This window comes from Rhodofomes roseus, assembly GCF_022264815.1.
Source record: "Rhodofomes roseus strain CIRM-BRFM 1785 chromosome Unknown C8Q71scaffold_3, whole genome shotgun sequence".
NCBI lineage: Eukaryota > Fungi > Basidiomycota > Agaricomycetes > Polyporales > Fomitopsidaceae > Rhodofomes > Rhodofomes roseus.
Window position 1 is genome coordinate 678,908 of NW_025952959.1, and position 24,883 is coordinate 703,790.

Consider the following 24,883-nt stretch of genomic DNA (forward strand, 5'->3'; position numbering starts at 1 on the left):
CTGACTTCATGCGCAACTGTCTGACTCTTGCGAACACAACCAGCGCACCTCTTCTGAGGGGATGGAAAACCTCTCCGCCAGCCCACATAGTCGCCGCGGCGGGGTCCATCCTCCCCCATCACGCTCCGCCCCGGCTCAGCGTACCCGCCCTCTCTGGGCTTATAACGAGGACGGCTCGGTAGGCATCCGCTCATCATTCCGTGCCCATTCCACAAGAATGTCTTCGTGTCTTTGCACAGCTCACCACACCAAAGAGCCGAACGACCAGCCCTTCTCGTCCAGTAAGGACACCGTCGCCATTGACGAGACGAACGCGTACTGGTGACCGGTCGCTGCCGTGGTAGGCAGGTCCTTTTCCACGTCGAGAAGCTCGACATCCCCGCCCTCGCACACGTCTCTCTGCCCATGCCTACTGCTTCGCCCGCGTACTGGTTCACGTGCACCCCGCTGCCGCCTGAACTGGTACGCAAGCTGCGCCTTTCTCCCTCGTCTCGTAAGTGACATGTAGTCCAACAGACCGAGGACAGATTGTGGGCCCAGGCCCCGGCTGTCGTGGAGATTACGACGGCACCCCGGAGCTGGCAGACGATTGTCGTCGCTCTAGGTGTGACCCGACCATCCATGAGTCTTGTGCCAGGGTTCGGTATGTCTGCTGCGATGACGATGCTTGGGAAGACTGCTATAGCTCAGTCTTGACCCCGATTCGAACTTCGTTTTCAGCTCTCTTCCCGATACTTACAACTATGTACAATGCAGCTGTCTGTTACGCGGGGTCCGGACAAGTCGTTCATGATGACTGAGCTAAGGTGTGTGCTGTATCTATAGACTATTAGGCAGTGCGATAACTACACCATCATCTTGACAGGTTGATGTCGGTAGACCATGCTGAGATGCACGAGGTCACCGGGATGTGGGAAGGAAACCGATTGTATCTACGTATACAACAAAGATCTACGCTCTGCGATGCTACTCGGAGCCTTGAACCCATCATAGATGCGAGGGGTGCTCTCCATGTGAGTACATCCACATCGTGATTGCGACTAGCGAAGCTGCCAGATCATTCCGTAGGCGGTATCATTAGCACAGATGGCATTCTGCTGCGCACCATATCTAGTGCTCTTCCAACTGAGCTGGATCTGTGCGTTTACTGACAGTCGCGAGGTTCTAATCTACAAGTATCGTCTATGACGTATCCTCAAGCAGGCGTTTTACGCGGACGCCGGACCTGTGCCGGACAGCAATGTTTTTTGAGCAATGTCGACAGGTGCCACTTGCCGCTTTCTGTGTGAAGGAGCAAGGTGCTACTGCATCGATAATTCGAGCACTAGTTGCCTGTTTAGCGAGTGGTACGTGGCTTGATCCGACGCCAGGACGACAAGGCGCACTGGCAGGACATGTGCATGAATCCTGGGTCGATGCACCGTGGCGTCTGCGTGTAAACGCGATCATCGCCCGCATGGTGAATAGACACGTGGCTTGGTTACTCAAAAGCCTACATTCCTTCGAAGGTACATAAGTAACGCGGCAGCTCATAGTCGCGCATTCGGCTGCCATTCAGCTGGCCTCAATGTACAGATCGGGATGTATCATAATACACTGTATAACCAGGTGCGGCCGTCGTTCCCAATCGATGTTGACAATTGCAATAACCGGTATAGTGACAGACCGGCGGCGGTTGGACATCCAGGCATGGTTGCTGTTCCACATGGCTCGCACACGGTTCTTCCAATCAGTACACATGCATTCTGTCACCCCGGGGAGCCAAATCAAGCCCGGCAAGGCATGGCTGCAATAGACAGTCACAGGTATGCTCCAGAACCATTCTCAATGCGGCATGCGCAACACGTAGGATTGACCATGAATAAGTACAGGCATTTAGATCCATTGGCAAAGAACTCAGAAGGTTCAATTGCTCACTTGGTCCAATCTGTCTGCTAGTTTATAGGCGATGTTCAATAGGATCCTCCCGAAAGATAAATCGAGTGGACCCTGTCCCCCTGCCATGACGGCAAACCATCTTCGTCACGCGATTGCCTTGAACGGCTGCGTCATCTAAACCATTCGTACTTCAGGAACCGCAACAACGCCGAATAGAACTCTGCAGCGGGATCAAGCGTCAGCGCCGGCATGCGCGCGTAAGCATCAGAGTTTGTCACTGCCAGACGATCACTTGGTCGTGATTCTCACTGTTGACAGCTGTATTGTTCGCAACAGACTCGTTCTGGTAGTCGTCATGTAAAGCATGCGACCCCCATACCCCAGACCACCCCGAGAATGGAACCCTCGGATGCCCGAGTTCCTTCGTCGTACATGTGGTCAACAATGCGAAGTCACTTCAATGCTGCCACCGGTGAATGCTCCTGCCGAATGGACATCTTGCGACCATGAGAGGCCAGTGTCTACGCGTGCCCGGACAGCTTTGTCTCGTAGCCCGCGCCATTGCCTAGTTTGTGAATCTTCCTACGGTATTGGAAGTGCGTTGGATGTCAAACGCCCATCCTTCGTGCGTTGCCCGGGTAGTGCCTCATCGCATGAGCTCAAATGCACATGGTGCGTCTCCGTTCTGGTTCCATTGGCCTTGAATATTGACAAGTAAGCCAATCGTTCTACCACAGACACCGCATGGAACGCGGTGCACATGTACTAGAGCGCACGCGATGAGCATATCTTCCCCAGCCCGAGCCGCTAGGGTATCTGAGTGCATATAAACATGGCTTACGACGAAAGGCAGGCATCCGAACCCACCCCTCTCGGCCCACCCCAAAGAGGAGCGTGCAGTCTGTCTTCCACCAATGATGCGCTCAGGGATCTTCTGCCTCTGGCCGCTCTTGGCTGCAGTAATTACTGTGACCAACGCACGCCCTCCTATGGGCAACGTTGAGCGGGCCACCCCCGGCAAGCTCGTGGTCGCGCATCACATTATTGGGTTCACCGATCCTTACGCCGTATCTGACTGGCAGTCCGACATCCAGCTCGCGTACGATTCGGGTCTCGATGGGTTCGCACTCAACGTCGGGAGCGAGTCCTGGGAGCCCACTCAGGTCGCCAACGCGTATGTTCCCTTGACTAAATGCAAAGTAGTACGCATGATATTGATGCAACAACTTCCAGGTATCAGGCGGCCAAGAACCTCGGCCTTGACTTCAAGCTATTCGTCTCGCTTGACATGTCGTCCTTTCCTTGCACAACAGCAGACGACGCATCGATCCTGCGTGACTATGTCACCAACTACGCCTCTCATCCTAACCAACTCCTCTGGAACGGCAAGGTCTTCATATCAACCTTCTCGGGCTCGGACTGTACCTTTGGGCAAAGCTCCGCCGCGGCAGGATGGCAGAGTGAATTTATCAACCAGCTAACCGGGTCGAACGCGGTCCACTTCGTTCCTTCATTCTTTGTTGATCCGAGCACTTTCACTACCTTCAATGGCGTCATGAACGGTGACTTCAACGTGAGTCACTCCTGGAATATCTGCTGGAGCGCGGAACCTTGGCACTCACACACGCTTATAGTGGAACGGCGGCTGGCCCATAGACCTGACCTACGCATCCGCGCAATCCGAACTCGGAAGCAACGCCGGAGACTTGGACGACGCTACATTCCCTTCCTCAGTGGAGGGTACCCTAACCGGGAACATTGGTGTCTTCGCAACCGATAGTCAATACATCAACGGACTCAACTCAGTTTCAGGCAGCGACAAGACCTATATCGCTGCCGTTACCCCATGGTTCTTTACGCACTACTCTCCGCAGACGTATAATAAGAACGTGAGCCGCCCTCTCACCATATAGATTCGGACGTCGGTTAATCGCTCCCCTGTGGCAGTGGATCTATCTTGCCGACTACTGGTCCTACAACACGCGATGGGAGACGCTGATCGAGAAGCGCGATCAGGTCGACGTTGTGGAAATCGTGACTTGGAACGACTACAGTGAATCGCACTACATCGGGCCGATTGAGGGCTCTCAGCCGAACTCGCAGGCATGGACGAACGGTATGCCGCACCTCGGTGAGTAGGAGTCATTTGCTTTAATGTATATGCTGCACATCGTTTCCACGTAGGCTGGCTGGCGATGACCAACTACTATGCGACGGCTTTCCGAGAGGGTTCATACCCAGCCATCACTAAGGATCAAATCTACATGTGGGCTCGTCCGCATCCCAAGAACGCAGACTCATCGGACTCCGTGGGCAAGCCCACCTCCTACCAATTGGTACGTATAGTTACAATTTATAGCTCTCACTGCCTGCGTGACGAAGCAAATTCTTCCCCTCAGACCGAAGACAAACTCTGGGCTGTCGTCTTTGCCCAGTCCAACGCTATCGTCGTGATTTCCACAGCCTCGGGGACCACGCAGACGGTCGATGTCTCCGCCGGTGTGACGAAGCTCTCGATGGACCTCGTCCCAGGCTCTGGCATGTCGGCAACGATGACGCGGAACGGTCAGACCGTCGTGAGCCTCGAGCCCGGGTCGGCCTTTACGTTCAACGCAAGCCCGGAGATTTACAATTATAATGCATTTGTCGCCTATGCGACCTCCGGCTGATTGGGGCATCTGCATCTTGAACAGTGTATCGTATAGTGCCGTTCACATGTAACAGTACAAACATCATGAATACAGGCGATTCAACCATTCAATTGTATGTATCCACTACAGCCGAGATTCTGAAGATCTCTAAGACCGCCATATCCTGGCGGAGCTGAAGACGAACGGCAAACAGCATGCACCAGTTCTCTACACTACACTAGGGCATGACGGTGCCTCCCTCTGTCATGTACGTACGTCAGATCAACGAAGACGAAGGTAACACAACGCGTGAAGCGAAGTAAAACAATTCGGCGCGTGTTGCTTTCCCCTCGCGCTCGCGTTGAGCGACACGAGGGTACTTATCCCGAGGACCACGTAAAGGTCCGCGCCCGGACGGACACTGCATTGCGCAAGCATCCGCCCGCCCCCGGGGGCCTCTTGAAGGCTCTTTTGATGCAGCTTCGCTTCCGGCGCTCGACAGTGTCCCCCTTGAGACAGTCTAACCTTGCGGCGCTTGACTGTCGAGAGCTTGAGTGCGTCATCTTGACGCAGCCCATGCTTTCGGTGCTTGATTTGCAGCGCTTGAAGAAAGCCCGTTTGGGGCGCTTGACCCTTGCAGAGCTCGGCATAAGTGCAGCTCAACTTGCGATGTTTGACGACGGACGGCCGCCCTCAACAACCAGCAAATCTCCGCTTGTGGCACTTGGTTGTTGTGTCCTCGTCCACCGCGATTTGTGGTACTTGAGAACATCCACGTTGAAACAGCCCTAGCTTGTGGCGGTTGACCCTCGAGATTGAAGTGATGCAGCTGGACTTGGAGCGCTTGACGACAGCCACGCTTGAAGCAGCTATACTTGATGGCGGCCTCCTTGGGGCACGGGCCCGTTGGGGCACTTGACTCCGGAGCCGAGACAATGATTGCTTGCGACACCTGGCCCTGGAGGTGCTTGACGTTGACGCAGCTACGCTTGCAGCGCTTGACCCTTGCGTTTGAGCCCGCGCCGCTTGAGACAACCCGACTTGCGATGATTGGCAACGACCAACAACGTTGAGGCAGCAAAATTTGCGGTGCTTGACCTGTGAGACAACCAGCGACGAGCAAGACCAGCGTGTGACAGGGTCGAGTCGTTTACCACCGAGCGCGCCTTGCGACATGAGGTAGCTTCGTTGCAGCGCTTGACAACCTGTACTTTCTTCGTTCAAAAAACCGACGATGTTGACGTTTCCTGCAGTTGGGTAAGGAGACGCGTAACGAAGAGGGAACATACTTGCGCACCACTCGTAGAACAGCGTAGGCTTTCCGCGGTCATACACCACGAAGTAGAAGCCATGTGGCGCTGGCGAACATGATAGACAGAGACAGGAACAAGAAGACAAGCAGTAACCAGCGAAGATAGCATCGGCGACGCGTCTTGAATTATTCGACCTGGCGGCTGACGAGTTGCCAGTGGATGGTGGCTGACAAACAGTAACGTCATTAGCGGGCACGGTGGTACAGCAGATGTGGCAGACAGGACTCTCGGCTGACAAAGAAAGTAGACTGTGGGACCGGTAAGTCCAACGCCGAGGGTCAGCACTTGCGTATGGAACGGAGACATGACATACATTCGAAGAGTGCCGTTGTGGCGCACACATCCTGGGCAGTGGCTCACGACGACGAGGCAGGTCGACAAGAGGCATCCTGTTGGCAGAGCTATGAAAACAGGGAATGGGGAAGAATCAGCGACATGACGGGCGAGGCATAACCAGGAGGGGGAAGATGATGGGAGGAGACAAGAGGCGACCGAGTCGGTGTTCCACGCAGATGGCCGCTTCCTTTATATGTCCCACCAGGCCAACACCAGGCCATACCTGTGCGGTTTGGCCACGGGAGCACTAATCTTCCGTATCATCGATCTGTTCGGACCAATCAGTTGCTTCTGGGCTGCCGCATGGGCCTTTGTGGGTCCACAGCGTGACCAAATGCAGAACAATGGATGTCTGTAAAAGGTAACTGCTTCGCATGGGCCAACTCGTACGTTGATGTAAGACACACCACTAGAGCTCTGAGATCTACCGCAACAAGCATGACATGAATCTGCCTGCCATTGCCAATGACGAGGTTGGAAAGATGACAAGCGGTCGAATGTGAGGATGCGGAGAGGAGGAGGAGACGCTCAGGCTGCCACCGGGAGTGCGTCGATCTGGATCTGAGCAAATGTCACGACGAGGTGACGCCGGAGGTAACGCGTCACGCACTCTCCTCTGTTTCGCTCGACTTCAAGCGCACCTGGTCCGCCGCGGTCGCAGTCGTCCTCGCTAGTCTAGCCAGCTCCGTAGTCGGCAGCATGCGCCCGTCAATGCAGCCTGCGCGGCCATTCGTCAACTGGCTCAAGAATCCGCACTCTAAAAAGGTGCCAGCGGGCAAGGGCCAGCCCAGCAAGTCCGCTACCGTGCTTGCTACGGTCCAGAAGGAGGGCGCGCTCCGCCCACACCTCAATATCCCTGTGAACCCGAACCATGGCTTGTATGCGTTCTTCAGAAGGAAGGTGGTGGATGGCGAGGTGAAATACGACACTATTGAGGCGTTCGACTCGACGCAGGTCGTGAGCGGTACGCCCATCCTATGCTGGCCGATTTCTCTTTATACTCAGCTATTTCTCGCTGTGCATGTCTCCGTTGCGCGGCCATTGCAGGTCGTTCTTGGGCCGCCTCTGAGCTACGTCGGAAGAGCTTCATGGAGCTCCATACCCTGTGGTATGTCCTATTGCGAGAGCGAAATCTGCTCGCAACGCAAGAAGCAGATGCCCGACGGCTCGGCATCATTGTTGAGTCGCTGCAAACTCAGGACAAGAGGACTCGCAGGGTTCGTGCATTTGTTGACCATCCAATCTTCTCACTCACATCGTCGCCATGTCTTAGTGTCGGAAGAGTATGGCTCGCATCAAGTACGTCACAAACGAGCGACGTCTGACATACGAGCGGGCCGTGCAAGCCTACGAACAACAGAGGGAAGCGGCTGTTGCTACAGAAGCCGAGGCTGAACAGCGGGCCCGGGAGAAGGAGGAGGCTAGGGTCAAGGCGGAACATGCGGCGCAAGTCGCTGCCGCGAAGCGGGAGGCGGCTGAAAAACAGTCGGCGGCGAGACTGGTCGGTGCAGGGTTGTTCGAGAATGCGCCGCAAGGCACAGATTCGCAAAGCGGCAGCGAAAACAGGAGCTCGTAGACAATGCTTATAGTACAGTCCTGATTTATATTACTTCACTCGGGTATGACACCTTGCAAACACTACCCACCATGCGCATGCGCCCTGGGGAATAGTTAAGCAGGATGCGTGATTCTCGAAGTCCGTCCTCCATGTTGCTGTCCCCATTCCATCATCTCCCTGCTCACGAAACAGTTTCGAACCTTGCTGTCTTCATATATTTCCACCTGTCGCCGCCCATGTCGGAGCAGGTGCTCGATGGCTGCGACGTCTCGGGGTGATACGGAGGAAGCCCGCGTCCTGAACGTGTAGCGCACGAACAGGTCGAAGTTTTCTCGGACAGCAGACGGTTTTGAGTGGACCATCCTCAACGCCCTGTTTCAGCGCAACGTCAGGGTTTGTCATGCGACTGTTGCAGTGGTACGCACCGTCTGTAGAGCGCCAGGACGTCCTTCTGCAGGCCCGAATGTCGCGGGGCCATGTTACTCGGTGCGCAATGTCAGGAGCTTCTGTGGGCGGTGTATGTGCCACTTGACGGCGATGGACATCCTCTCGGTGAAGATCGGTCCACGAGTTCCGACCCTTCGACGCGTCAAACGGTCAATCTCCCGCGGCGCGCCCGACACGTGACTCACGCGTCACCGTCGACGACCTCGGACGGACGCGTCGCGGAAGGTCAAGCTCATACTACATCCTCGGTCGCGCTGGTCCACACAAAAGCATGCTCAGGCCCACCTTTCGACGTCTATTGAATTCGCCGTCCACCAAGGCGCTGTTCCGGGGTGACGCTCTCGCAGTACACCGGCGATACATGGCGACCAACGCCGAAGAGGGTGGGATTCAGGACCCCGCAACCTACTGCAGCGACTTGGTCCGAAAACGCGACTACGAATCATTCCTCATCTCACAATTTTGGCCACGCGATCTCCGGGAACATTTTATCGCGTTGCGCGCGTTCTATGCACGTGTGGCTTAACTGACACTAGTCGATCCACTGAACCGTTGAGACAGGTGGAACTAGCCTCGGTGCAAGAATCTGTCTCGAATATCACTCTGGGCAAGATGCGGATGCAATTCTGGAGAGACGCACTGAAGGGCATTGCGGATGTGCGTACCTACATGATGCTTATATGCTGCCATGTCTGAGCACAGGAGACGGTAGGGTAGGCCGCCGAGGCACCCAATAGCGCTAGCTTTGGGACGGGCATGTCAAGCCGCAAACCTACAGACATACCATCTGAAGCGGATCGTTGACGCAAGGGTCAGTTCACGACCACGATACATGCTTGTGTGGTCTGATACTCGTGTCTGTCCTAGGATGCAGAGCTTGACACTCCTGCGCACATGACACTAGATTCTCTCACATCTCATGCAGAATCCACATCCTCCACGTTCCTGTACCTGCAGCTATCTCTGCTGTCCCTCTCCGCCTCGTCTACACTTTCACATGCCGCCTCGCATCTCGGAGTTGCGCAAGGCATCACGACACTGTTGCGTGCACTGCCGTACCACGCATCGCAAGGCAGGATGGTGATCCCGGCGGAAATCACGGCGCGGCACGGCGTCAGTCAGGAAGAGGTTTTCCGCAAGGGTGGGCAAGCGAAGGGCATCGAAGACGCTGTGTTTGAGTTTGCCACTGTGGCAAACGACAATCTTCAGACAAGCTTGGAAATGCTCAAGACGGAGGTGCCTGGCAGGGCGAGACCGGTATTTTTGAATGCGGTTCGTTGAATGTTCCTGTTCTCGCGTTGATACCCGCCTGACGGCCCGGGTAGGTGCCGACCCGACTGTATCTGGAGCGCTTGGAAGCGGCAAACTTCGACGCATTCAATCCGTCTTTGCATGGGCGTGGGTGGCAGCTGCCGTGGAGGATCTGGAGCAGTTACTATAGGGGGCGGTTCTAACAACCGGGGGGTTGTACAGAGCGTTGTCTGCGCGACGAAATGACTAGTGTTGTTGCTACGTGGATGAGTTGCGCGCCGATCTGAGTTGCAAAGAAACCATCCGACGTGAGACGGCATCCGCCACACTTCCGCATTCGGCAATGGTTGAGCGCGTCCGCGGACCGCTTGGCCAAGTGACGGGCGGCGCTAGGCTCGCGGCTCAGCTGTGGCAGCTCGGCCAAACAAATCTCTCTCTCCCACTCCCAACTGCCAGGCCACTCCGGGCGTCACCGCACCCCTCGTCCACGTCCTCCCCCGGCTCGGAGAACTTCAGTGGTCTGATCTTCTGGCGCCAGCTTGCGGATCGCAAGCCACCACGATGGACCGTTTGTGTGGTACGTGCCAGATATATAACAGTTCCCGATCCTGGGGTAGCCCCTCTAATCCCGCCTATGCGATCATGCCCCGGTTCATTCCAGACGAGATAATTCAAATCATCCTCAACTGCCTTGACGATCCAACCCACTTCAGCCTTGTCTCCAGACGGTTCTACGCGATTACCAAGGACCCCTACGTGCGATCATCGTACTTCCTTGCGCGCCATGGCAGGACGTATGCGCTGTACTATGCGCTGGCGAGGGGGAAGCTTCTGACGGAGAAGGTTGTCGACGTACGTCTGCTACCGTGTTTGCCGCGGTACGAGGCATTGCTGACTACTAGCTCCCATAGATTATGATTTCCAGCGGGGCGCACTTATCGCGCTACCTCGCCCAGTGTGCGATTCATCATTACTTTCGCGCCCAAGTCCACTTCATTAAGACCCGATGGGTTCGAAGTGTACCCCTCCCCGTCTTCACCCACTTCATGATGGTGGCAGCCAAGATGTACGGTGACATTCCAACCGGGAAGGGAGAGGACGACGGAACTATCTTCGGTGCGTTGCTAAAGACTAGTCGGTTGCCAACGGAGTCCAGGGGCAAGTGGGAAACAATTAAGGAAGTGGTGGAAAAGTATAAGGTGAGTTACGTCCAAGCTCACCCTCGTTCACCTCCTCATCGCCTTGCGCAGTTTATTCCGTTCTGTGCGAAGGTATGTTCTGCGTGTTCGTGGCGTTCCGGTGACCATATGCGCTTCTTCTATCCAGGATCCCATGATGGCTCAATTCCCTTTGGTCCTGGCTGTTGAACCTCGCCTTTTGCCATATGCACGCGCCAATGGCTTCATCATGGATCACAAGGTAGGTACGGTAGGTGCGCCACCCATTTCACATGCTGACTGCGCACCACTTGTCCGTAGTTCCGCAACTTCATGTTCCGTAAGATGTTTGAGAAGCCCGCCGTGCAATTCGATGGCCGCGTGGGCGAGGTTGTGAATAACGTTCACAAACTGACAAGTTTGGATCCTAAGTACGGTTCTCGTTCTCATAGTAATATCGACGTTACACGAGCAAGGGCTCATTGTCTGGCTTAGTATGTTCGTGACTCGGACTGTAGCGGCGGAAGTGTGCATGGAAGCCCATCTGAACGATCCGGGGTACACAGCACTCAAGATCCTGGACAAGGAAGGGGCTCTGAAATTCAGCTTAGCGTGAGTGACCTGACATTTGGCCACACAAACTATACTAACGGTTGTTGTATTAGGGCCGTGGTGGAAGAGCTGCTCAAGGTGAGGAGGAATATCTAACCGAAGAACCCGTCTCATAGGCAATGCAGACCTTCATCAACACCCGCTCTATCGCCATGTCTAACATGCAACCTGTGTTACGGAAGCTTCACTCAGACTTCCCCTCAGAGGACCCGACAGTCAGGGTGGTTATGCTATCCAGCGTGTTCTTCATCGACACCAGCCCCCTCCCTGCCGGTCTGACCGCCAGGTCGACATTCTCTGCATCCTTGGACGAGTACGTGCAGAACTGTAAAGAGAAGGTTCAAGACCTCGGACTCGCGCCTGTCACGCGGAAGGACCTATTCGACATGCTCGTGAACAAGTTCACGCCGGACAAGTTCGTCGGGATCATCGAATATGGCCACGATGTGCTGCGCATGAGCGCGTCGGAGATTAAGGAGCTCAAGCAGGATGTTGCTCTCGCGTGTCTGGAGGTTGGGTGCAAGGGCAAGATGCTGAAGAAGCTCGTAGAGGCGGACCCGCCAATGCGAGATGTCATCGCTACGCATGTGGTGCAGAATCTGCGACTGAACCTCGACGACCTCCCGTGGTCTGATGACGAGGAAGCGTGTCAGCAGTTCGAGGCGAAGCTTTGCAGAGACTTCGTCATCTGCAGACGGTATAGATATCCTGCTGCAACGGATGACCGCAGAAGGGCTGGTGCGGCCGAGCCGGATCACCCTCAACAGCCCGGAGGCAACGCTCCCGCCCCAGGACATGCGGATCAGATGGACGTGGACGCAGCGAATAATGCCGGTCCAGCGCCCGCTGTGGAAGATCACGCCTTGGAGAGCGACGACGACGAGATTGCTGATGATGAGCTTGATCCAGAAGGCGGCCCCGAGGAACTCGTACGTGGCGTCTACGTTCATGCTCTTGCGAGGAACCAGTCGCTCATTCCGACCGCGCATATACAGGGCCAGATCGGTCAGGACACTCTCACCGCCATGATCAGGAAGGACGAGATCTCCCCTGTCCGAAGGAGAAGGTTCTACGACATGTTCGCGACGTACGCTGACCACATGGGCAAGTTGACGTATCCATCAGGTAGGAACATTGAGTGTTGCGCGATGAGTCTGTATTAACTCGACTTGCGCAGACTACCTGCAGGTCGGTCGGTGGATCCACAACGAGTTCGGGCCACGGCATCCGGTGACCGCAATATTCATGCTTCACGCCGTTGTCAACGAAAACGCGCACGTAAGTCTGATGATCGAGATGAGGCGCGCAATCACTAATTACGAGAAAGCAGATACTGCAAAACAGCTTGTACAGTGATAGCAATATCACCTCTGGACGCATCCCAGTTACCCTGAAGCACTTCAAGATGTTGGCACGACTTGGTCGGCCTCCTGTAAGCATCTCCTTGAAGGTCTTGGTTCTTCTGCTCATCAATCCGTGTAGAACCTCGCGTTGATCGACGACATCGAGGCTGGTATCGAGTTCTACTTCGACGAGGACGATTACCTGTCTGTCGAAGATAGCAACAGCGCAGCGAGTAGCAACAATAACTCTCGAGCGCGTAGCCGCAGAGTCAAAGTCGAGACGGATGGCACCCCTAGACCACCTAGCTCGCTTCCCGCTTCACCCGAATCCTCGGGTAGCAGGGGGAAGGGGTCTCGAGGCCGGAAACGGCCTCGGCGTACCACGACTTTGGTGAAGTCGTATGCTATCCCCGATAGTGATGATGAGAACATCGCCGGCGAGGAGCGCGATGTGATCGAGAGCGACTTTGCGAGGAAGCGGCGTTGCGAGACCAACCTGCAGCAATGGATCAAGCATCTCAGCGTCTTACTGAAGGAAGAGCAGAGGAAGGTGCGTGCGCCTATGATTGGTTTATCACACGAGTCTTGCTCACGAGCACTGCAGTACAAGGAAAAGAGGAAGCGTGAGCAGGCTGCCGCGGAGCCTGGCGCTAAGCTTCGTGTACCCAAGGTGAGCGGGCAGTCCTCCCTCCAACTGAAGGCACGGTTGTTCTGACGGTAGCTTTTTCACGTCTCTTAGAGCGAATTCTTCAAGTCCTTGGCAACAAATCTCAACCGTCTTCGCAAAGCCGACAGGGAGAAGCGGCAGCAGCTGTACGGGACGGATGTGCCCAGCGAAGACTACAGCGAAGGAGAGGAAGACGAGTATCAGTACCGGACTACGAGATCGAAACGATACAAGGTCGAGCATGTTTGAGTGCTCCCTTCTTCTCCTCGTTCGAAGGGTACAAGGCGCAGCGCTTGCCTTGGCATCTTAATATGCATCTCTTTCGTCGCCTCATATGAACAACATGGACATGCATAGCAATGACCTTTCCCTCACATTCATTCGGTGTATATCCATATGTATGGTGTATAATTTCGCAGACATCACAACATGACCCCTCGTACTATGTGGATACCCTGTCACGTCTTTTGTCACGATCTACGAGTGCCCGGTACGCTTTACATACGCCGCACGTCTTGACCTCTGCCGTCACCCACTCACTATCATCATGTCCACATCTTCACAACATGGACTTCATCCCAAACCGTTGACTCGGAAGACATTCCTCATCAAGAACGTCCGACTGCCAGTTACTCCCGATGACGGTTCGGATTCGACAATCAACCAGTTGTATAACGTGACGTGCGGGGATGGGAGAGTCGACGCCGTTGAACCAACCGATAAAGCCGGCGCTGTCTGCGGTAATGACGAGGAACTCAGTGAACGCTTCGACGTGATTATGGACGCAAGAGGTGTGGGCATACTCCTGCCAGGGTTTGTATCACATTTCACCGGCACTAAGCTACAGAGTACCGAGATTGAGCCATCTACTATGCATTCAACAGGTTGTGTCATGCGCCTATCCATCTAGACAAGTGTTTTCTCCTGGATCGGTGTGACGAACTTCGTACTGGGTATGTTGTAGCTGTGAACGTGCTCAAATACCAGTAATTGACGGATACGACATGATCGCTGTAGGGATTTTGCAGAAGCTCTGAAGGTCACCGCAAAGGCTAAAGCCGCTTTTCCGTCGGACCTGACGGACCTCTACAATCGGGGCAAGCGGCTTGTCATAGACAGCGTACAATGCGGGGTCACGGCGATGCGTGCGCACGTCGAGGTGGACAAGACCGTTCGCATGAATTGCCTGGACATCGGTCTGAAGCTCAAAGACGAGTTCCAGACGGTATGCGACATGCAGATATGTGGTAAGGATGCTCTTGTTGATCACCTTGACTTCATATGCTGATGGACAGTAATAAAGCTTTTGCGCAGGACCCACTGTTTGATGCCGCTAGCAACGGACGACCAGGGGGAAATTACACTCTTCTGCAGGAGGCGGCTAAACGCAAGGGCGTGCAAGCCGTGGGTTCCGCGCCCTATGTTGAACCCAGCCTTGAGCAAGCGAAGCGCAACATGACTCTTATCCTTGACACCGCCTATGAGAGCAGCCTGCATGCCGACTTCCACCTCGACTACAATCTCGACCCAACTGCCGAGCCGCTCATCTGGTACCTGCTCGAGCAGCTGCAGGAACGCATCAAGTCCGGGCGATGGGCCGACGGAGCGCGTGTATGCGTCGGACACGCTACTCGCCTTTCACTGTTCTCCAAGGAGGAGTGGACTCGCTTCCGAACCACCGTTGAAGAGAACAAGCTCCCGGTCACCCTCGTCGGCCTCCCCCCCAGCGACATGTATATGATGGGGCGAGGGCAGCCGGGCTCACCTCGCGCAACGCTGAATGTGTCGAGGCTTGAACGGGAGCATGGCGTGAAGGTCGCGATGGCAGTGAATAATGTCGAGAATGCGTTCACGCCCCAGGGGACGACTGATCCGCTCGCTCTCTGCCCTATGGGTGTAGCGGTCTTCCAAGACGGCACCAAGAAGGGATGTCGGACGCTCATTGTACGTACGTGCAACCCGGACGACAAGTCACTAGCTGATCTGTCTGCGATATTCAAGGAAGCCGTGACGATCACTGCGCGCAAGGCCATCGCGGCCCCAAGCCGTCAAAGCCTGACACCCGTCAAGGGGGACGCAGCTGACTTTGTCTTACTCCACGAGAACGACTCGCTCTATTCGGCCGCTCTCAGTCCGTGTTACACGCGCACGGTCATCAAGAACGGGGAGGTCGTGGCAACGAGGCGTGCAGACAAGTGGATCCGGCTCGTGGCCCAGCAGTGAGGCCTAGTGAGGAGGCTAGGCTATCGCCAATGTCCCCGATTGTTGGCTATAGACACAGGAATGCCGGGAATCTGTGTCTCCGACAGATCCCCTGCATGTGGAAGTTCAAGTTCATGTCCCGGTAGGATACGATAGAAATAGAAGCGAGTGAGACACCTACCGTCAGGATATCATACCCTGTGCGATCATACGACCGAGCCACGCGCACGCAGGCCTAGGCCTGATATGTACTACACTTCGTTGCACCAGACAACCACTATGGATACAGACAGGACCAAGATACATGACGCAAACATGACATGGATTGCAACAGAGACATGCGACGACAGCAGTGACGAAGAAAGAAACCATCTCTAACAGTATGTCACACAACTTGAAAGTACTACGCAGTAGCACTATCTAACACCAGACGACATCGCAGAGTCGTGATTCATTCGGCCGCGCGCACTGCGAGCGGCCGATACATAAGTATGCAGGAACAGATGCCAGTGATGGGAGCAAGAGGCCGCCCGGCAAGGAGATGCGACGGACGGCACCGGATATGTCGGTATATCACCAAAGGGGATGGACGGGCGGAGCGCACGCAGCGGTGTTCAGACACAGTCAGACATCGAGGTGCGGTGCAACGAGCAGTTGGACGTTGCAAGGGTGTCGCGCAAGGGTCTCAGACAAGGCAGGACAACAACAGTAAGACAGGTATCGCAGATATCGGTCGGGCTTGACGGGTCGGAGGGAGGAGGCGCAGGCAGTAGGATGTGTTCACGAGGAAGTCGAGTTCGCTGTCGCGTACGCCACGAACGCGTTGAAGTTGTACGTCTCGGGGTTCGGGTTGAACGTGTACGCGTCGGTGCCCGGGTTCACGCTCAGCACGGTCGCGCCGTTGCGCGTCATCGTCGCGGACATGCCCGCGCCGGGGTTGAGCGGCATCGAGAGGCGCGTCACGCCCGCGGGCACGTCCGTCGTCTGCGTGGTCCCGGAGGCGGTGGTGATCGAGACCGTCGCGGGCTGCGTCGTGAAGGCGACGGCCCAGAGCGAGTCTTCCGTCTGCGAGGGAGGGGTTAGTTTCAGTCGGGGACAGATAGTGGGAGGGCACGTACGAGCTGGTAGCTGGTCGGCTGGCCGGTGCCGTCGTTCGACGCTTGCGCGTTCTTCGGGTGCGGGCGCGCCCACATGAAGAGCTGGTCCTGCGTGATGGCAGGGTATGAACCTGTCTTGAAAGCGGTAGCGTAGTACTTGGTCATCGCGAGCCAGCCTGTCCATCAGCCGAGAACCGTCAGTACCTGAGCACATGTATATCTTGACAACGGACTGACCAGAGTGGTCGAAGCCAGTAGCCCAGGTCGTGCCGGCAGGCTGCGCACCCTCAATAGGACCGATGTAGGACGACTCGCCGTAATCGTTCCAGGTGACGATTTCAACAATGTCAACGCTGTCGCGGTTGGCGATGACTGTGTCCCAGCGCGAGTTGTATCCCTGGTAGTCCATCAAGTAGAGCCACTGCGCGAGAAGAAACCACCAATAAGCCTGCGATCCGGTCGTCGCTGCCAATAGGAATGCTTACGTTCTTGTTGAAGGAGCTCTGCGGGTAGTGAGTGAAGAACCACGGGCTGATGGCGGCCATGTACGTCTTGCTGCTGCTCGAGAGCGAGTTCATCCCGCTGATGTAGGTCTGGTCGGTCGAGAACGTGCCGATGGTCGAGTTGAGCGCGGACTGGATCGCGTTTGCGAAGGTTCCGTCGCCGAGGGCAGACGCCAAACCGGAGATCGCGCTCTGCGCACTCTGGACAGTCAGCGAGACAGGCCAGCCACTGTTCCACTACACGCGCAAGCATTCAGTATGACACGAGCACAGAAGCGTGATGCCAGAAATGCTCACGTTGAACGTGCCGTCCATGACGCCGTCGAACTCGCTGTAGGTGCTCGGATCGGAGAAGAACGACGGCACGAAGTGCACCGCGTTCTGGCCGGTGAGCTGGCTGATAAACTGAGAGTTCCAGCCCTCGGCAGCCGAGCCTTGGCCGAAGGTGCAGTCGGAGCCGGAGAAGGTGGACGCGAAGACCTGGCCGTTGACGAGGAGCTGGTTCGGGTGGCTGGCGTACGTAGTGATGTAGTTTGTGAGCGTGGAGGCGTCGGAGGCTTGTGTGCAGGGAAGGACCGTCATGTCGAAGGACATGAAGAGCTTGAAGTCGAGCCCGAGGTTCGACGCAGCTTGGTACCTAGATGGTAGTGAATAAAGTGGTGCGTTTAACGGCGGCGTATGAAAGACTCACGCGTCGGCGACGCGGTCGGGTTGCCAAGAGTCAGAGCCAACATTCAGCGCAAAGCCGTCGATACCATTGTCGTACGCCAGCTGGATGTCAGAGGTCCAGTTGTCGATGGTGTACGGGTATACGTTTCCGACGAGAACATGAGCGACGACGAGCTTGCCAGAGTCGTCGCGCTTAGCAGCCTTCAAGGCAGACGCTTTCGACGCGTGACGGAAGGGCGAGGGGACGGGAGCAGCGTGTACGGTGCTGAGTAGTGCGGCGACAGTGAAGACGAACTGAAAGAGTGCGAGTGAGTGCATGGTGCGTGAGTGGACCGTAGCAAGCGAACGTCAGCGATGCAAAGAGTGGATGAAGGAAGGACAGGATGAAGGAAGGACAGGGAAAGAGAGTGGATGCGCTGAGCGCGACGGACGGGCAGATGCAGGCAGAAGAGTACAAGTTCAACTTGGGGCGCACAATGGGTGGGCGCCATATATCACGCACCACTTATATAGGGGCGATGATAATGACAGTCGCGCGCGGGACAAGGCGGCATAATGACAGCTGGGTTGATTGAGCTGATTCGGATAAGAAGGTACCTTGTGCGCACCCAAACATCACGCAACTCGGTCCCATTTCAGCAACGACTATGGCGGCTCCTCTTCCCCGGCGAGGACAAAAGCCGCATGGGCCACTGTCCTAAGCGCCCCATTCAGGCATTCAATTGTCCTTCATTAACAGCCTACTCAACGTGTCAGTAGCGATGAGAGACGGAGATGAGATGCAGCCAGCCTGGATTGCTCTGGTATGCCATGTACGTAGCCCCGGCGACGAGGGTAGCACCAGCTAGACGGCGGGAAATACCACATTGCAGTAAGTAGTGGGCGCTTGTACGTTGAATGCAGCGCTCGAGTACAATTCCCACGGATACAAAAGGCTGTTGAGACGATCGGCCTCGGAGCGGGCTCGCGACGGCCGTTGCCTCGCGACCGGACCCGAGCGATGTAACTGCCAGTGTCCCTGCCAGGGGACAGAGCTTCTTGAAGTTCTTCGCAAGAGAACAAAGAACCAACGCACCTCTCCTCAGTTCGTGGCTATAGCAGCGGTTCATATCCTGCTGTCGTGTCTGAAGGGGTTCGTGCACTGCGTCGACCACTGCAGCATCGGCTTCATCATCAGATGTCCAGCCTCGTACCTCGGGGGAAAACTCAATACACCGAGCAAAAGCAAGTAAGGTACATTATCTCAGACAGATTACCATACACTGACGGCGATATGAGCGCCGTCGCGGGAAACGATGGCTCCTGCTCACCGTAAAACACCTCGCGATGAAGCGAGAAGCGCAGATGCACAGATCACTCGATAACTTCGCCCTCGTCGCTGTCTTCTTCGCGCATGCGCTCGCGCCGCGCCGCGTCCTTCGCCTTCTTCGCGAGTTCCTTGTTCGGCTCGAGGTCGCCTAGAGAGATACTCTTGTGGCACCCTGCAGCGGGGCATTGCTGGCGGCCGCCTCGGACGCCTATGTATTCCCTGATGGACGCTGCGGAGTATGAGTGTCCGCATGTTTTCCTGCAGGTTTCCCGTGATTTAGCTTCGAGCAACACGGCGCATACAGCCCGACGTACGAGGTGAGCGGCTCGACCAGGATCGTCAGCGTCAATGGACACTTGTAATCTTGCGTAACACCCCCGACTTGAACATCGTCATCATCATCATCGCTCTCGTCTCCATCCTCTGCATACGAGATCAGATAGGTCCAGTTGCCTGGGGACAAGACACAGACCTCGAGGAATCAAATCTGCCATAGGCGGCATGCCCACTCCAGGATTCTCCACTTCCTGTATTCATCTGTCAGCACACGAGGCAGCATAACAAGGGCAACTGCCAACTCACAAAAACAGCCTGTTTATATGATGCATATTGATCCGACTTTCCGTACTTTTGGCGACTTGTGCCCTTCTTGTACTCAGCTACCTTCGTCCGGATCTCGTCGTCATATCTATCTGCGATGTTCGACTGCGTACATCAGTTGCCGCACAGCGAGGAAACTGACAAAGGGACCATACGTACGATTTCTTCCCCGCGCACTATCTGTTGGTGCAGGTCGTGCAATATTTTGTTGTGATACAGCATTTCTGTCTCCGTATCCATGAGGTCGCGCATGAGAGTGTCCATCTCTATCAAGAGCTATATGCAATATCAGCACCCGGCCACAGGTGCAGTGGCCCATAGAGTAACGCTCACCTTCGACGCCGGGTCTGGTTCCGCAAACTCTGCGAACGCAGTCGCAGCATCCTTGACCAGCCCATACATCTGGACGTGCTTCGTTTTGCGCATCATGTCCCAGTCCTGCGAGAATCCATGGATCTTCTGCGCCTGTGCCCTGTCGATTGGCTGGTCGCCGAAGTCCGCAAGTGGGTCTGCATCTGCGTCGTCGTCGTCGTTGTCCTCTGCCTCTACCGCCTGAGCGGTCTTGCGACTCCCCTTGCTCTTCTCCTTTTTGACTTTCGCGCCGCGCCGTGACTGCTCTTCTTCGTCATCGTTCACTACATCGTCTGTACCCTGTGTAGGCATGGCCTCCTCGATACCGTCCTCAGACGCATCGCGTCTGTTACGTCTTGAAGGGCCTGCGACAGGCATTGTGGATCGCTCTGGGTAAGTAACCTCGGCGAGACAGGCACACGATGCAAGACGCGACGCGTCCGGTAACGCGCTTTGTGACGTTGTTCAGGGCAGGGCGAGTCGCGGCGCCGCTCCCAAAACGGCAAGCGGGGACTTGCGATCTTCACCGCTCATTCCAGCGCGGAGGCAGCACCGAGAGCCAGCAGCATGCTCTCCCTCCTGCGCACCGCCGCCTCGCTCGCCCGACCACAATGGGCCGCGCCCTCCTCCTCTCTCCTCCGCGCCGGCCTGCGCCCTGACGCCTCCCTCCTCCGCACCTTCCACGCCTCCGCGCCCTCGCAGAGGACGCTCAACCAGTCGATGCGCTCGAAGCCGCCGCAGCGCAAGCCCCGTCCAACGGCGCCGCTCCTCGAGAACAACCCGCAGCGGAAGGGCGTCGTCAGCGGGATGATGATCATGAAGCCGAAGAAGCCAAACTCCGCGAAGCGCAAGGTCGCCCGCGTGAAGCTCTCGAACGGAAACGTCGTCCATGCATACCTCATGGGAGAGGGCGCGTTGCTCCAGGATCACTCCGTCGTCCTTGTTAGGGGTGGTCGAGCACAGGATTTGCCCGGTGTGCGGTGAGTGCTCTGTGCTCTGTGTCGAAGGGGCGAGTGCTGATAAAGTGGGCGACGGATAGGTATAAGGTTGTCCGAGGAGCGCATGACTTCGGACCTGTAGTCAATAGGAGGACCGCGAGGAGCAAATACGGAGGTCAGTCCCTATCCACAGCATATCGTCGCAAGATTTTCATGCCTCATCTACCTCTCAGTCAAGAAACCAAAGAAATAGACTTAGACATAGTTCTTCGTGTCATCCGCGGCCGGACTCATCGCATGTACCGTACCCGTTCTTGCTGTCGCTCTCCTATCATACACTCAGCTACATCCATCCACGTCCATTTTGGGTATCATTGCTCGGCGTCGTGCGCGACCCGAATGTGGCATGATTTACAGTACTACGGCCACATTGACCATGCTTTGCTATGCTGTCAAGTCCCAGGTACGTTCCCAGCCTCCCTAATCATCTCCTCCCTCTTGTCCGTCGCCCTCACGACCTTCTCAATCTCCGCATTGATCGCCCACACCCACACATCCCGCTCCAGCTTGCTCCTCGTCCGGAACACCGCCAGCTTCCGCTTCATCTTCAGCGGCGGCACGCCCTCGCCCGTGGCCTGGTGAATCCGCTCGATCTCGTCGCCCCCAGACTTCGTCGTGCGGTACCAGAGCATGAAGAGCGTGTCCTCGTCGCCATCATCAGTCTCGAGGCCGTCCTGGTACCGACGGGCGACGCGCGGAGCATCCGGATCGTACTCGCCCTCCGGAAGGTACTGCGCGGCGAGGTAGCCGGAGATGACGGAGGCGTCGAGCAGGCTGATGAGCCTGTCACGTCTGTGGTGCAAGGACTTGCGGCCCGTTATCCGGTACTGAATGAGGTTGCCCTGCACCAGTGCGAGCTGGACAAGCCTGGTTGAGGTGTCAATAACAGGGGAGTGAATGAGCGATGGGATGACACTGGCCTGTACTGGCCCTTCAGCCCCTTCCTAGCAAAAAGCTTCCCGCATTTGACGATCGGCCGGCAGCCTTCCAGCACACACCAATTGAACAATGTGCTCAGCTCTGGTATGGGTGCGTCTGGATCAGGGATGGGCTCCGGGCCCTGGTCGAGGTCCTCAAAGACATGTGTAAGAGGCGTTATCCGTGCGCGCCCGGTGCTCTGGTGCGTGAGCTCCATCTCCTGGCGGGCACTCGCGTCATGCCATTTTCTCCAGTAGGAGATGAGGGGTCGTAGGCGGACGATCCACTCCAGCGCTGCTTGACATGAATATGCCTTGTGAAGGACGTCAGTCACATATAGGGGCGCACTGACACCAACACTTACCTCGAAGCGGATCACGCTGCCCGTCGTCAGCAACAACTCAAACGACCGGCGCATCCTCAGCCGTGGCTTCTCCTGCACAGAACACCTCGCAACACCCGCCTCGCCGCCCACATCCTCATCATCGCCCTCCGACCTCTCCCCCGCGCGCCAGAACTCCTCCGTCTCGTCCCACTCCCCCGCGCTCCCTCTGTCCGGCACCGCCTCCGCACGACTTGGCACGAGCTGGAACGCCCGCCTCACCGCGACGATGCTCCTCAAGTCCATCATCCCCGTCGCCCTGAGCACCTGCTCCGCGCCCCTGCGCACCTCGTCCGCCCACAGCGCGTGCGCGCCCGTCTCGGGCGCGACGAACCCCGGCGGCGGCGGGGGGTGCGCGTGCGCGGGGAGGAGCGTGAAGAGGTACCCGTCGAGCGTCGTGAGGTAGAGCGGCTGGCGGAGCTGCGAGTTCGGCCGGATGCGCTCGACGTAGCCCTCCACGGCGGGGGGCTCGTCGAGGCGCGTGCCGTCCCGCAAGTGTAGCCGCGTAGGGAGGTGCTCCTTCACTCGAACTTCGAGGTGCGCTGATTTACCACCCTAGTGTGGTCGTGAGAGAGAGCCCGAGTGTTGGAGCGATGTACTGACCTGGTTGAGCGCAAGGCCTGTGAGTACGGCCCATTTGCGCGGGTGCCCCCGCACGTCCTCGGACTGCCAGACCCAGTCGAGGTTAGTCCCCGACCGCCATGCCAGCGCTAGCTGAGCGCCCGCTGCAAGACGGGCGCCCAGCAGTCCTTGGTACTCGGGCATCTTCATCAGGTGCTCCCGGCAGAGCTGCAGGACATTCTGCGAGCTGAAGACGGCGTACGCGCTGGCGACGTCCTTGCCCTCTAAGCCGGGCATGTCGATCTTGATCCGGGTCTCCAGGGCTGGAGAGAGCACCTCCAGGAAGTCTGGGAGCGCGTTGCCCATATGTCGCCTGAAAGCAGGATGAGGATGACAGGGTAGTAGCAAGCGGAAATCCATACCAGAGATGCCAAAGCCAATCAGTGGCTCTGCTACGACTCCTCAGCTTGAAGATGAAGATGTTGAGCCCATGCCGAGAGCCGTACAGCCATCGCCGTTTCGAGCGATGTTTCAGCGGTGCAGGCGCACAAACGATGCAGAATGTTAGGTCGACGAAGGAGTACAGGGATAGCCGTGTGGTCGACGCATCGAGCGGGACGACAAAGACGAGCTTGAGACGGCCCAGAACCCAGTCCTTCCCTGGCATGGCCTAAGCTTATGACTCGTTGGCATGGAAGGTAATATCATTGGCGATGGACGTACATGGCCTTTATATAGCTCTAGCCTATCCTTCCGCCATATGACAATATAGTCCTTCCAATCCTCATTATAAAGGTGGCCTGTTGTGCGGTTGTGCCATTCGTCGAAGTTGGACGGCAGCGACTGGGCCTCGGAGTGAGAGAACTTCACGAGCATCCTGTCTGGCTTTGAGGCTCAAATACGATGTCATCAATCCAGAAGCTACAAAATTACCTCGCATAACAATTTCTCCCCAGGCAACCTGTGTTGCGGGGTCGGCTTGTTGAGTTGCACCTGCGCTCGTATTCTCCACGGCCTCTCCCGTCCGGGTGAGTACCTCGGATGGTGGTGCGGGTTCAGGCTCTGAGTAATGGACGTGCATCTTGCCCTTGCCCTTGTGAGCTGTACCATTACCGATTGTACCCTTCGGTAAGCGGCTGTCGCTGGTGGGAGTCGCTGGAGCGTCATTGTGGGCATCCGGATGCGTTGCAGGCTCCGAGCGCGCGCTGACCAGCCTGCTCGGTCCAGCAGGAGTGGAACTGAGAAGGGCAGTGGACGAATCCGCTGCGCTCCCCGTGTCATCTTCGTGCGAGGCGGTCGGTCGAGGGGAGGTTTGTTCTGACTTGGGTCGTTCAGTAGAGGGTGAAACGGGTGTAACTTTGTCCTGGCCATCACGCGTCGCGGCGAACTGAGAGGGCGCGGTTGCGAAGGTCTCCACGCCTGTCGAAGCAGGGATGGGCTTGAGCGAGGTCCCTGTTGCTATAGAGGTGCTACTGGCAGCGCCAATTCGGGACGCCTCATCCAAAGTATCGACTCCGAGAAACACGCCCACATCGAAGGACGTACCGACCCAGTACCTGTCCGCAGTAGCATCTTTGCGCTGCCTCAGGGCACGCCCCCACTCGCTTCGGCACCAGCGTCGATACATCTCCTCCCGGACAGACTGCGCTTGTTCCTCTCCCCATTGCTCGGGGGCGCCTCCGTGTCTGAGGAAGAAGTCGAGCGCGAGAGTGCGGATGGCGTCCTGCAGGCCGTCGCCATCCTCGAGGTCTGTGGAGCCAGCATCTGTGCGCGTCTTCCTCTTATTCTTTGCCTTGGGACTGGCCACTGTCTGCTTCGGTAGAGGACCAATGAATCTCCTCCGAAGACGGTGTGGGTCGCTGTGAGCGGCCAGTTCGCCTTGAGAGCTGGTTGCCGGCACAAAGTGCGAGTTGACCATGCTCGAATGCTAGGGAGCCGCCCAGATGGTAGGAACTTTGGAACGCTGGTCCAAGGGACGTTCAATGTAGTGAAGCGGTTTGTGTGTAAGTATGGACGGTCATGATGGTTCCGCTGCAGGTCCTCATCCGACGTCATAACAGGTCACACAAATGTCACGCCACCGCGTCGGTAGTTAGCACTT

At 56.6% G+C, this 24,883-nt stretch overlaps 12 protein-coding genes across 12 annotated transcripts; 7 read left to right on the plus strand and 5 right to left on the minus strand.

The window, feature by feature from the left end:
- Positions 1 to 217: 217 nt before the first annotated feature.
- C8Q71DRAFT_845685 (uncharacterized protein) lies at positions 218 to 1,795 on the plus strand (the record flags this gene model as incomplete). The annotated part of the gene is made up of 6 exons (XM_047926614.1): positions 218 to 321; positions 345 to 493; positions 517 to 643; positions 866 to 1,013; positions 1,069 to 1,138; positions 1,659 to 1,795. 6 exons carry the CDS (start codon positions 218 to 220, stop codon positions 1,793 to 1,795), a joined length of 735 nt encoding a protein of 244 aa, XP_047782862.1.
- Positions 1,796 to 2,728: 933 nt separating this feature from the next.
- C8Q71DRAFT_737666 (glycoside hydrolase) lies at positions 2,729 to 4,639 on the plus strand. Its single transcript, XM_047922611.1, has 6 exons — positions 2,729 to 3,052; positions 3,112 to 3,451; positions 3,513 to 3,767; positions 3,826 to 4,009; positions 4,063 to 4,214; positions 4,278 to 4,639. Exons 1-6 carry the CDS (start codon positions 2,793 to 2,795, stop codon positions 4,545 to 4,547), a joined length of 1,461 nt encoding a protein of 486 aa, XP_047782863.1. The 5' UTR covers positions 2,729 to 2,792; the 3' UTR covers positions 4,548 to 4,639.
- Positions 4,640 to 4,858: 219 nt separating this feature from the next.
- C8Q71DRAFT_737669 (uncharacterized protein) lies at positions 4,859 to 6,306 on the minus strand. Its single transcript, XM_047922612.1, has 4 exons — positions 6,135 to 6,306; positions 6,042 to 6,069; positions 5,806 to 5,987; positions 4,859 to 5,755 (listed from the first exon to the last, which is right to left on the minus strand). Exons 3-4 carry the CDS (start codon positions 5,927 to 5,929, stop codon positions 5,202 to 5,204), a joined length of 678 nt encoding a protein of 225 aa, XP_047782864.1. The 5' UTR covers positions 5,930 to 5,987; positions 6,042 to 6,069; positions 6,135 to 6,306; the 3' UTR covers positions 4,859 to 5,201.
- A 457-nt stretch (positions 6,307 to 6,763) lies between these two features.
- Positions 6,764 to 7,801, plus strand: C8Q71DRAFT_737672 (MRP-L47-domain-containing protein). Its single transcript, XM_047922613.1, has 3 exons — positions 6,764 to 7,121; positions 7,205 to 7,374; positions 7,431 to 7,801. The coding sequence occupies exons 1-3, from the start codon at positions 6,857 to 6,859 to the stop codon at positions 7,731 to 7,733; spliced, it is 738 nt and encodes a 245-aa protein (XP_047782865.1). The 5' UTR covers positions 6,764 to 6,856; the 3' UTR covers positions 7,734 to 7,801.
- On the minus strand, positions 7,802 to 8,274 carry C8Q71DRAFT_737673 (uncharacterized protein). Its single transcript, XM_047922614.1, has 2 exons — positions 8,141 to 8,274; positions 7,802 to 8,087 (listed from the first exon to the last, which is right to left on the minus strand). Exons 1-2 carry the CDS (start codon positions 8,191 to 8,193, stop codon positions 7,829 to 7,831), a joined length of 312 nt encoding a protein of 103 aa, XP_047782866.1. The 5' UTR covers positions 8,194 to 8,274; the 3' UTR covers positions 7,802 to 7,828.
- C8Q71DRAFT_737674 (isoprenoid synthase domain-containing protein) lies at positions 8,261 to 9,678 on the plus strand. Its single transcript, XM_047922615.1, has 5 exons — positions 8,261 to 8,673; positions 8,724 to 8,819; positions 8,875 to 8,973; positions 9,030 to 9,434; positions 9,488 to 9,678. The coding sequence occupies exons 1-5, from the start codon at positions 8,434 to 8,436 to the stop codon at positions 9,614 to 9,616; spliced, it is 969 nt and encodes a 322-aa protein (XP_047782867.1). The 5' UTR covers positions 8,261 to 8,433; the 3' UTR covers positions 9,617 to 9,678.
- A 149-nt stretch (positions 9,679 to 9,827) lies between these two features.
- On the plus strand, positions 9,828 to 13,696 carry C8Q71DRAFT_737681 (uncharacterized protein). The gene is made up of 15 exons (XM_047922616.1): positions 9,828 to 9,990; positions 10,075 to 10,265; positions 10,325 to 10,612; positions 10,664 to 10,684; positions 10,740 to 10,832; positions 10,892 to 11,001; positions 11,066 to 11,182; positions 11,236 to 11,260; positions 11,308 to 12,111; positions 12,178 to 12,307; positions 12,360 to 12,460; positions 12,513 to 12,614; positions 12,665 to 13,075; positions 13,130 to 13,195; positions 13,265 to 13,696. The coding sequence occupies exons 1-15, from the start codon at positions 9,975 to 9,977 to the stop codon at positions 13,439 to 13,441; spliced, it is 2,652 nt and encodes an 883-aa protein (XP_047782868.1). The 5' UTR covers positions 9,828 to 9,974; the 3' UTR covers positions 13,442 to 13,696.
- On the plus strand, positions 13,697 to 15,629 carry C8Q71DRAFT_820415 (Metallo-dependent hydrolase). The gene is made up of 5 exons (XM_047926175.1): positions 13,697 to 14,005; positions 14,077 to 14,145; positions 14,210 to 14,439; positions 14,496 to 15,136; positions 15,194 to 15,629. Exons 1-5 carry the CDS (start codon positions 13,740 to 13,742, stop codon positions 15,413 to 15,415), a joined length of 1,428 nt encoding a protein of 475 aa, XP_047782869.1. The 5' UTR covers positions 13,697 to 13,739; the 3' UTR covers positions 15,416 to 15,629.
- A 526-nt stretch (positions 15,630 to 16,155) lies between these two features.
- C8Q71DRAFT_338138 (glycoside hydrolase) lies at positions 16,156 to 18,136 on the minus strand. Its single transcript, XM_047917910.1, has 6 exons — positions 17,686 to 18,136; positions 17,292 to 17,631; positions 16,977 to 17,231; positions 16,729 to 16,912; positions 16,513 to 16,667; positions 16,156 to 16,459 (listed from the first exon to the last, which is right to left on the minus strand). The coding sequence occupies exons 1-6, from the start codon at positions 17,979 to 17,981 to the stop codon at positions 16,175 to 16,177; spliced, it is 1,515 nt and encodes a 504-aa protein (XP_047782870.1). The 5' UTR covers positions 17,982 to 18,136; the 3' UTR covers positions 16,156 to 16,174.
- A 499-nt stretch (positions 18,137 to 18,635) lies between these two features.
- On the minus strand, positions 18,636 to 20,407 carry C8Q71DRAFT_737687 (uncharacterized protein). Its single transcript, XM_047922617.1, has 7 exons — positions 19,906 to 20,407; positions 19,732 to 19,848; positions 19,555 to 19,677; positions 19,445 to 19,499; positions 19,287 to 19,395; positions 18,974 to 19,230; positions 18,636 to 18,925 (listed from the first exon to the last, which is right to left on the minus strand). The coding sequence occupies exons 1-6, from the start codon at positions 20,299 to 20,301 to the stop codon at positions 19,017 to 19,019; spliced, it is 1,014 nt and encodes a 337-aa protein (XP_047782871.1). The 5' UTR covers positions 20,302 to 20,407; the 3' UTR covers positions 18,636 to 18,925; positions 18,974 to 19,016.
- Positions 20,408 to 20,439: 32 nt separating this feature from the next.
- Positions 20,440 to 21,218, plus strand: C8Q71DRAFT_803403 (mitochondrial 30S ribosomal protein S12). Its single transcript, XM_047925972.1, has 3 exons — positions 20,440 to 20,903; positions 20,963 to 21,036; positions 21,095 to 21,218. The coding sequence occupies exons 1-3, from the start codon at positions 20,491 to 20,493 to the stop codon at positions 21,112 to 21,114; spliced, it is 507 nt and encodes a 168-aa protein (XP_047782872.1). The 5' UTR covers positions 20,440 to 20,490; the 3' UTR covers positions 21,115 to 21,218.
- On the minus strand, positions 21,219 to 24,881 carry C8Q71DRAFT_737694 (Pleckstrin homology domain-containing protein). Its single transcript, XM_047922618.1, has 7 exons — positions 23,716 to 24,881; positions 23,506 to 23,663; positions 23,205 to 23,452; positions 22,825 to 23,155; positions 22,204 to 22,776; positions 21,842 to 22,152; positions 21,219 to 21,788 (listed from the first exon to the last, which is right to left on the minus strand). Exons 1-7 carry the CDS (start codon positions 24,698 to 24,700, stop codon positions 21,314 to 21,316), a joined length of 3,081 nt encoding a protein of 1,026 aa, XP_047782873.1. The 5' UTR covers positions 24,701 to 24,881; the 3' UTR covers positions 21,219 to 21,313.
- Positions 24,882 to 24,883: the final 2 nt, after the last annotated feature.